The sequence below is a fragment of the Gopherus evgoodei genome, chromosome 4, assembly GCF_007399415.2.
Source record: "Gopherus evgoodei ecotype Sinaloan lineage chromosome 4, rGopEvg1_v1.p, whole genome shotgun sequence".
NCBI classification, from domain to species: Eukaryota; Metazoa; Chordata; order Testudines; family Testudinidae; genus Gopherus; species Gopherus evgoodei.
In genome coordinates, this window is record NC_044325.1 from 76,559,733 (window position 1) to 76,576,459 (window position 16,727).

At 53.6% G+C, this 16,727-nt stretch overlaps 1 protein-coding gene across 14 annotated transcripts in view; it reads right to left on the reverse strand.

Annotated features, from left to right (window-relative positions):
* Positions 1-263: 263 nt before the first annotated feature.
* The window catches only part of DGKZ (diacylglycerol kinase zeta), a 101,699-nt gene continuing 85,235 nt past the window's right edge, over positions 264-16,727 (reverse strand). For all 14 annotated transcript variants that reach the window (XM_030559932.1, XM_030559940.1, XM_030559937.1 and 11 more), the window contains 7 exons: positions 14,263-14,453; positions 11,239-11,270; positions 9,584-9,627; positions 8,953-9,073; positions 8,206-8,242; positions 7,791-7,890; positions 264-3,947 (listed from right to left, as the gene is read on the reverse strand). In XM_030559932.1, the coding sequence (XP_030415792.1) occupies positions 3,831-3,947; positions 7,791-7,890; positions 8,206-8,242; positions 8,953-9,073; positions 9,584-9,627; positions 11,239-11,270; positions 14,263-14,453 (642 nt within the window). In that variant the 3' untranslated portion in view covers positions 264-3,830. The remainder of the gene's footprint in view (positions 3,948-7,790; positions 7,891-8,205; positions 8,243-8,952; positions 9,074-9,583; positions 9,628-11,238; positions 11,271-14,262; positions 14,454-16,727) is intronic.

Below are 16,727 nucleotides of genomic sequence, written 5' to 3' on the forward strand. Positions count from 1 at the left end.
AATTTTCTCCATGCTACACTGCACTGTTGGATCACTGGCCAAGTGCACATGGGTGGGGAGGGGTCCTCTTTAAGAAAGGCCCGGGTCCAGGTAGGGAGGATCTGATCCAGCAGGGAAAACACCACCTTCTGAGCTCCAGGCCAGGGTTAGAACGGAAGTGGTGTCACTGAAGGGGCACCTTAGTGCCACACACAATGCAGATTAACTCATTCCTGTCGCATCCATCATCCTTGCAGGTCTCAGAGAGGGAGAGAAACAGTCAGTAAAATGTTCATCTTTTTATTTTAATGGCAAGAAACGACAACATCCAAACTGTCAAAGATGAAAAGCGATGGGAACACAGGCTGCTGCCCAAGCACTCGGCCTGCCAGAGCCACAGTCCCAACAGAGTTACAAATATACAGTCCTAATAGAGTCTAGCAGACAGGAACCGGGCTTTGCACAGAAACTCCACCCTCCAGTATTACAAAATACTCTCCTCCTTGCATAAAAACAAACCAGGCTTGGAATTGCACAGCAACTCAGCTCATGGGCGCACACACATACACACACGGGGGAAGTGGTCAGCATGTGTTTGAACTACCTGTACAAAGACTAAGAGGAGCGTACAAAAAGGGGATCGAGAAGATGGGCTCAGGGTGTAAACGCTTCCAGGCCAGGATCAGTGTCCCAGCAGAGAGCGAGCAATTGGTGCCATTAAAGAGACATAGTGTCTGTCCTGCTGTTGGCTAATGAGCAGCCATAGCTGGATGATGAGGCCCTTCACCCTGACCCTCTGCATGTGAGAGAGAGATGGACATGGAGATCCATCCATCAGGCTGCATCCTCCATAGTGCCCAGCATATGACCAACAGCCTAAGCTGGTTCAGAATCACCTTCCTCTTTAATGCACAACGGCAGGCCCATGATGGCCCACCTGACCCAAACAGCTTGCCCACAGTGCATGCATGCCAGGACCTTCAGTTCCCAGGGGCTGCTGCGCTCCTGCACAGGAGAGCAGCACTCACTTTATGGATGCTGGGTGCAAGCTTGGTAAACTGCCATTCCCCCTCCCCAAGCATCTGGAGAGATGGGTCACTCTGGCCCTTTGTGCCCTGGGGCACAGCTGGATGCAAGAAAGTCCTATTCCCCCCTCCCCCCCACCCCTGCCAGAACATGTGCTGGTTGTTTGCTGGTGCCCCATAGAGCTCCTGCAGGTCCAAATCCTCCCTTTGCCTCAGAACCAGGGGCATCTGGCTTGCAACTCATCAATGATTATGCCTGTGGTGGCCAGGCATGTGTTGGTTTTCACCATATGGTTCTATCTTCACCTAGGGAGTGGATGTGTGTCAGTCAAGACCATGCAGATGACGGGAACACACAGCACAGGAGGGGGAATCCCTAGCAGCAGCAGAGACCCAACACCCCTGTCATCATAGTACTGATGGAGCAGGTTAATTAAAACAGCCTCAAGGACAAATCACAGCAACCAGCTCTGTACCAGAGTAGCCCCCAAAGACATAAGCTCCACTCCAACAGGAATAATGGAGGGGAGGGGAGAAGAAGTGGATCCAAGGCCTTCCTGGCCCCAATCCTGCTCTCCTTCCACCCATGCCGGGTATTAGCTACTGAAAACAAACCAAAAAGCTGGTTCCCCACCTCTGTAAACAAAACCAGAAGGGTCCTAAGGAACACCAGCCCCTCTCCCTGAGCTTCGAGCCCACAGCCCCAGTGGTCAAAGACCTGCTGGGCAAGTGGAGCTCCCTGGTGCCTTGTTTCTCAGAGCCACCTAGGAACCCAAGGCTGAGATGGACTCACTGGAAGGCAGTCACCTCCTGGCTGCTTCAGGGCACAACATGACCCACTGAGCCTTCCTGTTTCACTACTTGTGCTCCACACCAGATTCACCTCTGAACTACTCAAGTTCTGGTCTGGACAGGCCTGGTAACAGCCTGCTCTCCTTCAGCCAGCTCCCAGCTCCTGTGCTCTAGCAGGGTCAGACACTGGTGCAGTGTGAAGGGTCACACCCCAAACAGCCCTGGACTATTACAGGCTGCTGCACCCACCCCAGCACAAAGCCAAATGCAGGTCAGCTGGCTACCTGCTTAATACGTCTCCCAGGTCCCAGGATTAGAACCCTCCCGAGGCAGAGGAGGGAACCTCATTGTTTTGGAATGTTTGGGGCAGACTGCGCTGCCTCTGCCTGGGATCGGGGCCATTGCAGGGAGGTAGCTCCCCCTCCCCTTCTTTATTTGTGTATCTGTTGAAAAGAAGGCAAATAAGTGACGGCGATGGGGCAGGCGTGCAGTGCTGGGTGAGCACGGAGCTCCAAGCAGCTCGGGGCAGACAGGAGGGGCCACACACAGAGAACTGGGGGCCCCGGCCCAGACAGTGGGAATCTGCATGAAAGCCAAGGAGCAAGGGGTGGAATTATGCAGGGCCCCGCAGGGAGCAAAGTGGAGGAGTAGGGAGAGCTCGGCAAATGGGGACAGGCTGCATCTCTCAAACCATGCTATTAGGGGCCTGGCAAAGCCCTAGGAATAGACTGTAGGGACTACTCCTGCCCTGGTCATGGGGCCAGAGGGCTAGACAGGGCCTTGACTATTCCTTACCTCTAGGAGCTGTAGCTCTTAGGCCCTGGGGTGCTTGTACCAGATGCTGGATCCGGCTCCCTGGGACTCTTGGTATGGGAGTATCTGGTCTATGGCACACTCCAAACACAAAAGAGGCCTCCCCAACACTGAAAGAGTACAGGGCAAGTGTTTCCAATGCGGGTGCTGGCGCGGCAGGAACCCTGTACTAAGGTTAGATACAAGCTCCCTCCTCAGCCTGGCAGCCTCCCTGCTGCATAAGCAGCACATTCTTTTATCCACACTTCAAGCATGCTGGTGTTCAGCAAATTAGAAACACATGTGAAGGAAGGGGAGGCAGCAGATGAACTTGGGGAGAGGAATCAGGAAAGAGTTGGGGGAGTGCCAGAAGGAGGAAGCATGGGAGACCCGGGCACATTGCTGAAATTTTGTTGTGGCACCTGGGTCCAGTTTCAACAAGCAGACAGCTTGCTTGGAACTCAGGGCAGATTTATGGCCACGGCTCCACTGGACATGCCCGGGGTCCCCTCCAGCTGTCGGGGGTCCCTTGTGTGGCTGCACAGAGACTCAGGGCAAAGGGAGGAAGTAGGAGTAGGAGGCGGTATGTCAACTGGATAGCAGTTAACTTGTCCCAGGCCCACAAACATCCCCAATTATTCTGCAGTCTGGACAGCAGAGCTAGTGCCAACTGCAGGAGCAGGGCTGCTCTCTGGTGACCCCCTGTGGCTGTCCCAGGGAGTGGTGTGGGCAGGTTCTGGGGGTAGGCTCCTGAGGGTGGGTAGGGGAGGTACTAGTGGCGATGCGTCCAGTGGAAAGGCAGCACATGGAGCCATGACTGGGGCAGGCAGGTGGAAGCTGAACAAGAGCCCACAAGGGCTACTGAGTCCGTTGAGGGGGCACCAGTCATCACTCACTCCCACTTACATGGGCAGCACAGAGGCTTCATCAGTCCCCAACTGTGGAGCTGGCTCCTATAGAGTGCGCAGGTGGGAGAGCTGCCGGAGCAGATCCATCCAGTGCAGGGTGTATGGAATGTGGTGGGAGATGACGGGGGAGAGCGAGCCAGGCTTTGAGTCTCAAATGTCCACCATACAAATGAATACAGCTTCAGCCAGGCCTGGGACAGAGCTGCTGCCGCCTCTTCCCCCTCCTCTGGGACTAAGCAGAGATCCGGGAAGGGCTGGGCCGGACCTGCAGCATGGCAGTCGCCTTCCTGTCCTGCCTGCACTGGCAGGACCACGGGGTAAGGCACATTGAGCACTATACAGCTGTCTCCTGATCCTCCCGCTGGATCATCTGGTAGTGCTGTCGATTTTCGAGGTAGGCAGCCAAGTCAGGGTCGTTGGCCTTCTCGGCTCTGTGCTTGGGGGTGTCTCCCTGTGCAGAGGAAAAGGAAGCAAAGTGGAAGTGAAATGTCCAAACACAGCCCACAGGAGATCCTGCCCCACAGCCAGTAACTTTGCAAATGTCAGAGGGGCTCCTCCGTCCCCAATCCGCAGAGGCTGAGAGTCTGTTACAGCCCCCGTCACAGAGCACTGAACCTAGAGCTCCAGTTGTAGCAGCTGGTGCTTTTAGCTCTGGAGGGCCCCAACTCAATCCCCAGTGTGGTAGCCAAGATGGCGGCCACCACAACTGCACTCCTTTCTCTCTGTCATTTTACGTCCTGCTGGGCTGACCACGGGCATCAGAGAGCTGCTCTAACCATGTGGGGAGAACTCTGCCTACAGCTTCTGCTTGGCCTGGTGTCTCTAGGGAAGAGCTGCGACACCACTAGCATTATGCTGCTCTCCTTCCAGCAGACACCTGGGTCCCTCCCTGCCTTAACAGCTCTGTGCCTCGGGTAGCCCTCCCATGGCTTCCCCTTTCATGGCTGTGTTGTTTGTAGCCTAGTAAACTGGTTTTCAAACGGTGAGGCACGGGGTGGGAGGGCAGCGCACAGTTAAGTTACTGAGGATTTGCGAGGACCTGACTGGTTACAAATTTTTTCTTGTTTCTTCAAAACATTGTTGATAAAATAAGAATTCCTCACACTATCTGCCAGGCTGAAAGATGGAGGAGGACGGGCCTCTCCCTGCACAGGAGGTTGGGTGGGGGAGGGAGAGGGGCCCTTATAGGCGTGGGCATAAGGAAGGGGGTGCAGCCCACCTGTCTGTGTCCTGCTGGGGTCGCTCACCTGGAGTGGGTCACAGGCAGGCGATGCTCATGGGCTGGGGAGCAAGGGGGCGCCCTGGCTAGGTTGGGCTCCCAACCCTCAGGCATCCGTGGAAATACTGTTTTTAAGAAAAAGGGCAGTGCTCCTGGGACATGAATCTCTGAAGGGGGGCTCAGTAAGAGAGTCTGGAAACTTCTGGCCTAGCAGAAGTGCTGCTTTCCCCAAAAGCCACAGGCTGGGAGGAGGGTTTCTAGGAGTGCAGAGCCCAGGGTCAAACTGCTGCTGTCCATATTTGGTCCACTGCAGGGCTCATGGCCGAGATGTGCGGTGCACTACGTCTGGTGGTAATAGGTCTGCCATAAAGGGAAGGGAAGCATGACTGGAAGATATAGGTGCATGCTGGAAAGGATACTTAGATTTTGCTAAGAGACTGGAAGGTGCTGGCTAGGTAAGTCCGTGTCAAGCCCATTTGCACCTCCTGCTGGCTAGGACAGAGATCGTCCTGTTACGTGTATTCCCCTCCCCACGCACTGCATATAAAGATGACCAAGACTGGTCTCTCTGACCGTCCAGTCCCTGTAACCTGTGCTTTCTCAGCTGTATGTGGAAGGCAGGCTAGACAGAGTGAGGGGGAGAGAGCTGAGGGAGATGTAGGGGGGAGGAGTGAGGTGTATGTCTGGGGAGAGCTTTGAAACACCATCTCTCCCCCTCCCCCTCCCCCCAGTAACTGCTCCTGCTCCTCAAGGAGGCTCACATTTCACCAGCTTATTGCAGCCATCTGGACTGTGTCCACTAATGAACTCCCGCACTCCATAAAAAGCAAATCTGTTACCAGCTTTCAGCTCAGTCTCCTCTCTCCTCCCTTCCCCCTCCCACTGGTTAACTGCCCCAGCTCCTCCACGCTGAACAAACCCTCTGCTGAGCAGGGCCAAGGAAACCTGGCACTCTGCCACTTCCATTGAAAACCTCCTCCCCAAGGAGAGTGTAACTTACCCACACTGGCCCTCAGAGCTCAGCAGGGTGAAGGCAGCCAGAACAAGGGGGCAGGGATCCCAAGCCTCTGGGACAATCCACATCTATATTTCATTTGGGCAAACATTGCTCAGACACGCAAGGGTCTCACAAACATGGATGCAGCTGCAGACGCAGACACAAGCCCACACACACAGAGGCACACAGGCAGATAGACGCAAGGCACACACAAGTCCATTTGCAGTCTCTCTCTCTCCCCTCAACCCCTCCCCCCCCCCAAGATCACAGGGATCTCCCCCAGCAAGGCTGGAGCCAGTGTGTTGTGCTTCACTGCCCAGTGCTTCTCCAGGGGTCTCCTCAGTATGCAGAATCTAAATGCTCATTTAGCAAAAGGAAATATTGTTTCCCCTCTCACTGCACAAGCCCTGATGCAGCGCTGCCTGCCCGTGTCTCCAGAAACGCAGTCTGAAACAAGAGCTGCAAGGGGCCCCCGGCGCAGTCCAACTGATTCATGTAACATGATGAAGCCCAGCCTCATTCTACCCTTGCTTTGCCTGAGGTGTATGGGACCCAACTGTATTGTATGCACATTACCAAACTGTATTACACTCTGTAAGGATCAGGATTCACACATAGCGTCCAGAATGTGGTTTGTTCTCGTCCAAACTACAGGCAAGTTCTAAGAGGTCAGTGCTGGGGAGGATGCAGGACTTTCCTAGACAGTCACAAGGCCAGGTGTGCATTTATATGAACAAATACACCCTAGCTGGGCCCCCTCTCCTACACAGCTGGGCAGTCAGTCCTTAAAATCCCTTCAGCACTGGCGGGGGAGGGGGGGCCTTGCCCCCAAGAAACTCAGGATGACAGACAGACATCCAGGCTGTTCTCACTTCAACAGAGAGGATCCATGCCCAGAGATCTTGTGGTGGGACCTCAGCACCGCTGCCCTGGCAAACTCTTCCCAGCCCCCACCCAGTCCCTCAGCCTCCTACCTTGGTCCTTTCTCCTTTGTTTCTATGGCCACTCAATGTGCCCCCAAGCAAAGCCATTCCTGATCTGGGCACATCTCAAGGCCCAAGTCATTCGCTGGGAGTTAGGAAGGCAGGCAGATGCCGGGGAGTGTTTGTAGAGCATCTCCCTGACTGCCGGCAAAGGGCTTGATCGCGGTCTAAAGCGTTCAAAAGCTTTTATAGCCTCATTAGGCCTAGCTGCCCAGGTGAGCTCCTCTCCTGTATCCCAGCTCTGGGAACCTCTGGCACCAAGACATGACTGCACCTCTTGGCTATCTACCAACTCCCAGAGCTGGCCCGGCACCGAGATGCTATTATGTTCATCCCAACACACAGAGCCTTGACACAGAGACACGTCTGCTTCCCCACTGCTGTATGCCAGCCCCTGGGAACCTCTTGTATCAAAACATAACCTTGCCCTCTTCGCTACAACTCCTCTGGCAGAGAGATGACTGCATTCCAGCCCCTGTGTCTTGTTTTTCACGAGCCACCAGCACCAAGACACAGCAGAATTTATTCTGCACATAAGTGACACTGCCTGACCCACTTGCTAACACACTCTGTGGGGCTGGCTATTCTAAAGCACGCCCTGCCTTGGCATCTCTCAGAGCTCCCTCCCCTCCCCATCCCCTCACTCGGAAGAGCTGACAGCGCTGCTGGGAGGGGAACTCTCTGGCGAGACTGTCCTTGCAATGACCTCAGATGGTGGGAAGGGGGGAAAAGAAACATTCTACCCACTCATTTAGAAAACCATAGGGGAAGCAGAGAAGAGCTAGGAGGAGAAACTCTTTGTGCAGCTGTAAGGTTCTGCTCCTTAGTGAGTGAGCAGGGCTAGGTGAGATTTTGTGCTCCATGCTGAACTACTGGAGAAGCCTGAGACTCCAGACTGTATCCAGGGACCCCCTTCACATAGGGAATGTGTGGCACATTTGGCTGGGCTCTAAGCTAGTGCTCTCACATTCCCTTCACCACTCCTCTGTCGAGCCAGCTGGCTCACACCTTCTGTATCTCTGTTCTAGGCATTCACCAATGCCCCATGTACACCCTTGTTCCCAACACTCCCATCCCCAGCCCATCTGACCTTACCTGCAGGTCTGTTTTCATGAGTGAAGCCCCAGCCTCCACAATGTAGTGGCAGATAGTGCGCTGGCGCAGAGCAGCTGCCTGGTGCAAGCTTGTCTCACCACTGGGGAGAAGTGACAAGAGGAAGGAGTGAGATCCCCAAGCAAAAGTGAGAGGGCAAGTGACATACACTGGGGCTGCAGTGAGGGACCCCTGCAAGGGAGGCCTGGGATGGGAAGCGAATTCAGTCTGGTCACACTTCTTCACTAGTGAACCCCATCCCTGCATCAGAGAGCACCTGGATGAGAGGAGAATTCAGTCCTTGGGATTGTTCAGTCCAAGCCTGGTATGGAAGTGGTGACTGGAGGTTGCAGTGCAGGCAGCTGGGTATAGAAAACAGGGTTTGGGCAATGAATAATACAAACCACAAGCAACTTACTTCTCTTCTTCTGTCGCATCAAGGATCTCTGCAGGGGCTGGGGAGAGAAAGACAATGTGGGGTAATGAGACCAGCCTGCTTGACAGAGACCTTCTTGCTCCCCAGCAATGCACAACAGAGCCTCTTCTCACACATCTGCGATCTCCTGAATACCACTACAGAGACCTCATCTGATAACTGAGGGAGACTCAAGCAGCTAGGGTTGTAGCTGCCTGGGAACAATGGCGGGATCTGACTGGTAGGGTTGTGGAGGAGTTGCCTCTGGACTCAAATACAGAGAAATGTAAAGAAAAACCAGCCCTCAGTCTGGTGAGATTCACCAAAACCCAAGCTGCGAGCTGCCTCCAGTGGCAAAAGCAGGTATCTAGCAAAGAGACAGGCGAACCAGGTATCAATACTCAAAACACACCAAAATACACCAAGCCACGTTGCAGCCTCAGTAGCCTCTGCCTTTGGTGAGATCACACAGGTATCACACAGGTCTGAGGCCTTGTGTTTGCCAGTGAGAATACATACAACAGAAAGGAGGGACAGGACACTTCCCAACCCTTGCAGGGAGGAGAGAGATTTTCACAAACACAGCAAGGCAGAGAGCAGAGCATCTGAACACTAGCATCATCCCCTTCAAGCAGAGACTCATAGGGAGGATCAGTGAAATCGGTCTCCATCCTTCTGTGCCAGCTCCTGGGGTCACGGCACCCCCATCCCAGAGCTGTACCAACAACTGGATCCAGGCTCCCAGCTTACCATTCTCAATGACGTATTTGACAATCTCCTTGCTCCCCGATTTGACAGCATGGTGCAGCACGGTCTGACCTGAGGAGTCTCGCATCATCAGGTCCCCTCCCGCCTGGTGCACCTCTCGGAACTACAGGAACACAAGTCAGCTCTGGATTAGCTTCTCCTACTCAGACCTCCTCTAACCTCTGAGCACCAGAGCAAGAGCTGTGCCTGTGGGAAGGCCCTCCCCACTCTCACCCTGCGGAGCGGGCCTTCGCCAGCAGAACCTGCAGCAAGATTACCTGGGTAGGGAACTGAACCGCTCTCCAAGCTCAGCCAGCAAGGCTACAGCTGCCTTCATCTAACGCTGCATGTGCCAGCCCTCCCAGAACAGGATTCCTTGTTGTGAGCCTGTCTGGACTCCATCCGACACTGCTCGGAGGAAGCTCACACTGTTAAGGACTCTCCCTGCACTGCTTTGAGTAAGGAGTCACAGCTGGGGCTGGCAGGGCAATGACAGACCCTGGCTAGCAGGCACCAACAGGGTGATGGAGAAGGGATGCTCATGCCACACTGGGGTCCAGCTAGCTGCTGTGGGGAAAGGCATAGCACACCCCCAAGCTCTGTGGCTGGGTTCGTGGCACATGGCAGTTCTTACCTTCTGGAAATCATTACTTTTGGCAGCAGCTATCAAGGGGTTATCTGCAAAGAGGAGACACTGGTCAGGATAACAGATGCCAAGCAGGAGATGGGGAGAGAGAGGGCTGCTTGTGCGGGGGAACTCTCTCTGTATGTGCATGCATGCGCATTGGGAGAGGTTGAGCTGCCGCGTATCCTGCAGTGGGGCAAGTGGAAACACCAAGGAGGTGCAGATGGGAGGCAGCCTCTTTTTCCCAGGCTTCCTTCTGTTTCAGTCTCCCCTGGGAGTAAGAGGCAGTTTCAATGGCAGAGTGACACTGCGCTCGCCCCAGGCCAGTTCACATTGTGCACTTCTGGAGCTGTCCTGGGACACTGCTCACAGCCTGTTAGCGCCTGTGCAATGGGAGCTGCCGGAGGCATGTTCCTCCAGCACCACAGTCCGTGCCGGTGACCTTCTCCCAGTGGGAGAAGGGTCAAAATCTCCCCTCCCTCCGCAGCTGTTGGGCATAGCCGGCTACTTCCTGCTGACAGTCCCTGAACATCAGGGTGCTGCTGGCAGGGCATCCCTGGGCCTGGAATTCCCTTGAGTCCAATCCCCTCGCGCAGGGCTTGGGAGGAAAGGGGTTTGGGGGGGTCCGGAAATCAGCGGCCACCGGACAGGCTGGTTTTGCCTGGAACATGGCATGCACCAGAGGGTTAGTGGGGGGCTCAGCTTTATAATGCTGGGTGCCCCCAGGGGTGGGGGAGAGGTAAGGAGAAAATGGGGGCAGCCCACAGGCTGGGCTGTGAGGGGAGAAACACCGATGGGAGGGGGAGGAGTTAGACCACATTCCCAGGGGCAAGGCCAGGCCCCAGCTTTGGCGAGGTCCGGAAGGAATGTTTTCAAGACCATGGGAAAAGTAACTCCTGAGGTGGAGGGGGAGAGCAGGGCAAAGGGCAAACGCGGGGGTCCCTGGGGAGCCAGCCAGCTGGGATGCCTCTCACCAGTGACTCAATCACACTTTCAGGAACCAGCTCTGTTCAAGCTCCAGGAAACTCGTTCCATTTGCTCAGCTGAGGGAGGCCCCTGACCTTGTGCTCCCCACTCCCAGAGCCCCTGCCGGTGCCTGGCAGAGACAAACCTCACCCCCAGCAACACAGCTCAAGGCATGGGCTTTGCAGGTGGGAGATTAACCTCACCATCCTGTCATTTCCTGCCGTCCCCAACTGGGACTCCACACTTCACAAGCAGGCTGGGAAAAGGTTCCCTGCACTGCTCCACTGTGCGAGCAAATTACTATCAGGTCTCTCCAGGCAGTCATTCCTGCCACTCCCCTCAGGGCATCTCCCCGGAGAACCTGAACCCCGATACCCCTGAATGGCAGTGCATTGTGCAGTCACCGTGGCGCCAGGTGTGACTGCTCTCTAGCCACCCCATAGGCTGTGCAGTGCTTGCAGAGCCCGTGCTTGGGTCTGGATCCCTGACAGAGTGGTGCCATGTGACACTAGCAGGGGCGGGACTCTCCAGACATTCCCATCAACCCCGTTTTCTCAGACCATGATAGTGTTCAGTTTGTGCGGAACACAGAATCAGGGCAGAGACTCGGGAGTATCTGCTGGTGTAACCTTAAGTGTGACAGGAACAGGGACGCCTGAGATGTGCCAGAGGCCTGCAGCGCAGGTTGAAGAACTCACCTTCACGGCAGGGGCAGCCCCCTGCTTCTGAGCTGGAAGAGAAGAGAGGGAGAGATTCAGAACTGATGCTGTCAAATGCCATTGTACGCAAGTCTTCTGCAGCAAATTCCCTCCCCTGCACTCTTCTCTGTGATTCCCACAGGCAGAGCCCATTAGCATCCCTTGCTGGGAGAGGCCAGGACTGGACTAGTTGGGAACTCCTTGTGGGGATTTTTTGTAATATTTTTTGAGTCCTCTTTGTGCCTCAGTTTCCCCTATAGGCCGTGCTGTTACTTAGGGAGTAGAAAAGGGCTGTTTGCTCAGATATAGATATGGGTGTCACCTAAATGTCTGGGGCTTGGTCCCCATATCAATGGAACCTCTGAAGAGAGGACGGAAAATCCAGTTGTCTGGACATTGAGACCTAGCAACCAACGACCTAGAGAGAAGTATACTTCCCCACCTCTCACTGGGGGTTGGGGTGGCACACAGCTGAGCACCATTTCCCAGGTCTGGAACAAAGGAGGACTCTAGGTGGGGGGACAAGTATTGGCTGCTGGAGGCAGCCAGGGAGGCTCTCACCTGGAGCCTGATGGGGGTGGGAGGTGAGGAGAGAGAGCGAGTGCACACTTGAACAATGGGGTTCACTACAGCTTGGCTGGGCTCTGGTTAACCAGAATGGACTAGGCTTTAACCTTCCTTCCTCTCTGCTTACTTAAGGACATCCAATGCTTTGTTCCAGATAACTTCTAAACCCCCCTGTTTTGACAATGCTGTATGCCACTGCACATGCTTTGCAAGGTGCATTAATCCCTAAAGAGTGTACAAATCTTCTGTCTCAGTTGGACTTGCTGAACCGCGCTCACAGTGTGAAGCAGGAGTGCTGCAGGCCCAGAGGTCTAGTCTAAGGAGGCGGTGAAGCCGCATGGCTTCCTCTGAAGGAAATGAGAGACTCCTTTGGGGTCTGGCGCACTGAAAGGGTGTCCCCCCGACACTGTTCCAAAGCTGGGGCTGTAGCACCAATCCTATGGATCCATGACACTTCCCCATTGCCGGAGCCCTACCTGATGGCTAGTCAAGCTGGGACTGTATAAGCGGCAGAAGTGTCCTATGTACCAGCCTGCCACACAGTGCACTGTCGCTGGAGAGACACTGCTGCTGAGAGGCCAGCTGCATCGATGACAGCTCGGATAGGACAGGAGCAAGGAATCACAGAAATGTAGGGCTGAGTGGGACCTTGAGAGATCATCTAGTCCAGCCCCCTCCGCTGTGGCAGGGCCAAACAAACCTAGACTATTCCTGACACGTGTCTGTCCAACTTGGTCTTAAAAACTTCCAATGATAGGGATTTCACAACCTCCCTTGGAAGCTTAGTCTAGAGCCTAACTATCCTTATAGCTAGAAAGTTTTTCTTAATATCTAACCTGAATCTCTTTCAGCAGAATAATCAAGTTACTATTTGTCCTACCTTCAGTGGACATGGAGAACAATTGATCACAGGCCTCTTTATAACAGCACTTAACATATTTGTAGACTATCAGGTCCCCCCTTCAGTCTTCTTTTCTCAAGACTGAACATGCCCAGTTTTTTTAAACCTTTCCTCATAGCTCAGTTTTTTTAAACCTTTGATCATTGTAGTTGCTCTCCTCTGGACTCGCTCCAATTTGTCCACATTTTTCCTAAAGTGTGGTGCTCAGAATGGGACATAGCACCCCAGCTGAGGCCTCCCCAGTGCTGAGTAGCACAGGACAATCACCTCCCCCATCTTACATACGACACTCCTGTTAATACACCCCAGAAAGACATTAGCCGTTTTCACAACTGCATCACATTGTTACTCATATTCAATTTGTGATCCCCTAGACACACCCGATCCTCTTCAGCACTACTCCCACCTACCCAGTTATTCCCCATTTTGTAGTTGTAACAGCTAACTTTTTTTCTCTCCCTTGTGAAGTACTTTGCACTTGTCTTTACTGAATTTCATTTTATTGATTTCAGACCAATTCTCTAATTGTTCAAGGTTGTTTTGAATTCTCTTCCTGCCCTCCAAAGTGCTTCCAGCCCCTCCCAGCCTTCTGTCTTCTGCACATTTTATAAGAATACTTTCCACTTTGTTATCCAAGTCACTAATGAAAATATTGAGTAGTGCCAGGCCCTGGACTGACCTCTGTGAGACCCCACTAGATACACTGTCCCAGTTTGACAGTGAACCATTCAGAACTACTCTCAGAGTGCAGTTTTTTAACCAGTTGTATATCCACCTTATAGTAATTTCACGTAGACCACACTTCCCTAGTTTGCTTATGAGAATGTCATATGGGACTGTCTCAAAATCAAGCTGTATCATGGCTATTGCTTCCCCTTAATCACTAGGCCTATAACCCTGTTAGGCCCATAACCCTGTTAAAGAAGGAAATTAGGATCATTTGGAAAGCTTTGTTCTTGACAAATCCATGCGGGTTATTCCTTATAACCCTATTTTCCACCAGGTGCTTACAAACCGAAAGACTGAGGGAATGAACCTTGCCTTAGCAAAGTCCTTTCCAGACTTGGTTTCTTTCCCCCTCCTGGCCCATCTCCACCTCTAATTTCTTCCCTTCCCAGCTCAGTCAGTGACACCTACCCCTATCTCAGCTCTGTGTCTCGGGCCCCCATCTCCCTTTGCCATGGGGGCTAACAATGGGGAACAAGTTCTGGAGTCTCAGTCAGCCATGGGCTGATGCGGCTAAGCTAGAGCCACGGGTGCAACCCCCCAGTGCAGCCCCACTGCCCCACAGTCACGCTTTCCTAGGGTAGAATACGCATGGGGCAGGAAGGGGAAGATAGTCGGTCTCCATAAAGAATGATCCCGCTGTGTTTTAGAGACAAGCTGCAGACACAATTCTCACTCGTGTCACACAGAGCTGCTTCAGAACTCAGGATTTAGAGCTGCTAAGCCAGCGCCAGGCCTCTCAGGCTGGTCCTTCTTCCACTCATCTCTCGTACCCTTCTCCCCCGCCCACAAGGCCATTCTCACCTGCAAACCAGAGTTGTCAGTCTCACCTGAGGGCTGGTGAGGAGGGTGGAGAGGATGAGGAAGAAGGGAAAGCAAAATGGTGCCCTGCGGGTGTGGAGGACGTATCAACGAGGTCAGGCATGGCGGGTGAGGTGCCCACGGTCTGGGTGATCACCAGCTCCGGGTCCAGCACAAAGAGGTCGTCCTGGGAGATCTCCGTCACGTAGTTGAGGTGCTCCTGGAAGGCAGAGATCAGCCCTTCAGAGAGGGGATCCACACACCACAGGCCAGTCACTCTGGGGAAACACCCCCTTCCCACCCACTAGTGACCAGAGCAGCATTCAGTGGGGTGATGGCCCATGCCAGCTCAAAGGAGCTGGCATGGGAATGGAGTTGGGACTGATGCCCATGGCGACTTAGCAAGGGCAGCCCCAGCCTGCCACACAGCTCTCCTTAGACTGATAACCATGACCCCAGCCGGATCAGATGCTGCTAAACAACGATCACTGTGTGGAGCGGAGTCTTAATGAAACGGAAAAACCTTATCAGGGGCTCTTGTCTCCAGCAGAGTGGAGGTTGCGTCCAGCCTACTTTTAAGCTGTCGCTCCTCTCCTGGAAAACTCTTCCACAGCCTCGCACATATCACTGCCAGGGTGTCTGCAGAGATTCCACTGGAACATCACCTCTCCAAATCCCCTCTCAAATCTCTCATTATGACTCTATGTAATCCCCTTCCACCCTCAGCACTTACCCTGGGGATGATGTTTGCAGACTGTCAGCACACGCTAAGTGCTCCTTAGCAACTTGGATGGATTCAACTTTCTTAATCTCGTCCTACAAACCCTTGTTCATTCCTGTTACCCTCCTCTAACGCCTTCCAATCTCCCTCTGTCAGCAAGGGGCCCAAAGCGGAATGCCACAGGCCTGGTGTGGGTGCATTAGAACTGCACAGGAAGGGATCATCTCCCTGCATCTTGACGTGAGGCTTCTTGGCTTAGGAGACTCCAGGTGGGATCTCTCCAGAGCTGTAGATAGAGGGACTGGCCCCTCCCTATGCTGGGACTGAGGACTTTGCACTCCCACTCCCCAGAACATCCCTGGTGTTTTGCAGCCATCTCACTGTAAAATCTTTTGTTTCCTCCTCTCCTTGCAGAGTCTCTCTCAGCCATTCCTGCTCCCGGCATTCTCCTCCCATTGAGGATCAAGGTTTCGGGTAATTTTCCCCCCAGCTGCAGGATCTACATTTCCCCAGGCTGAGTCTCACTTAGTTGTTTCCTGCCCATGTGCCTAACGACTCTGGGTCCCTCTGGATTTTCTCTATCTTCCCTAGGGTTTACAACTCCTCTCATTTCAGTGTGACCCACTGGTTGCATCATGATCCTCTTTCTAGATCATGAATGGAGCTATTTAATAACACTTAAGTTTACACCTGAGATCAAGCCCTGCAGGTCCTCATGGACACCTTCCTCAACTCAATACACTGCTGTTTATCACTACCCTTTGTTCAGGTCCTTCAGGCACTTTCCAATCCACATCTCAGTGTTCCTAGCCAAGCCAACTTGCATTCATTTTTCAAGTAAGGCCATGGCTACACTGGAGAGTTGCAGTGCTGGTGGTGGGTTTACAGTGCTGCAACTTAGTAACTGTCCACGCCTGCAAGGCACATCCAGCGCTGCAACTCCCTGGCTGCAGCGCTGGCTGTACACCCCGTCTGCTTGGGGCATAACGATTGCAGCGCTGGTGATGCAGTACTGCTCGTCAAGTGTGGCCACCAAAAGTGCTGTAATTGGCCTCCAGAGTATTAGGAGGTATCCCAGAATGCCTGTTCACAACAAACCGGAAGAGTGGCTGAACTCTGGGCACCCCAGAGCTGCTTATCTAAAAAACAAACACAGCTCCTGTTTGCTCGAGTGAGCGAGCGAGCAGAGGCAGGCAGGGGAATTGCTTTGGAATGTTCACAGCTATTTGCTTGAGGAGAGAAGCCACATGGCGGAGAGGGAGGAGGGAGTTCGTATTGAGCAGCTGCTTATGTGATCTGAAGGCTATTTAGGAGTGCATAATTTGCATTTAGTGAATAAGAGAGGGGTGGGGAAAGGGGTCAAAACTTTTAAAATGATTGAAGGTTGGTGCTGTGTATCTTCCAGTCCTTAGAACTTGCAAGGCAGGGAGCTGACAACAGTGTCAGCTCCAAAAATCCACTCTCTCTGTCTCCCCCACGCTCCCTGTCACACTCCACCGCACCCCCCTCTTTTGAAAAGCAAGTTGCAGCCACTTGAAAGCTGGGATAGCTGCCCACAATGCACCACTCCCAACAGCGCTGCGAACGCTGCAAATGTGGCCACACTGCAGCGCTTTCCCTACACAGCTGTATGAAGACAGCTGTAACTCCCAGCGCTGTACAGCTGTAAGTGTAGCCATACCCTAAGACTGTGAGACGCTGAGCCTAAGTCTGGGCTATGTCCCAGCCCCTTTACATCATTCCAACAGCAGAACGGACCCAGTGCCCAGCCAG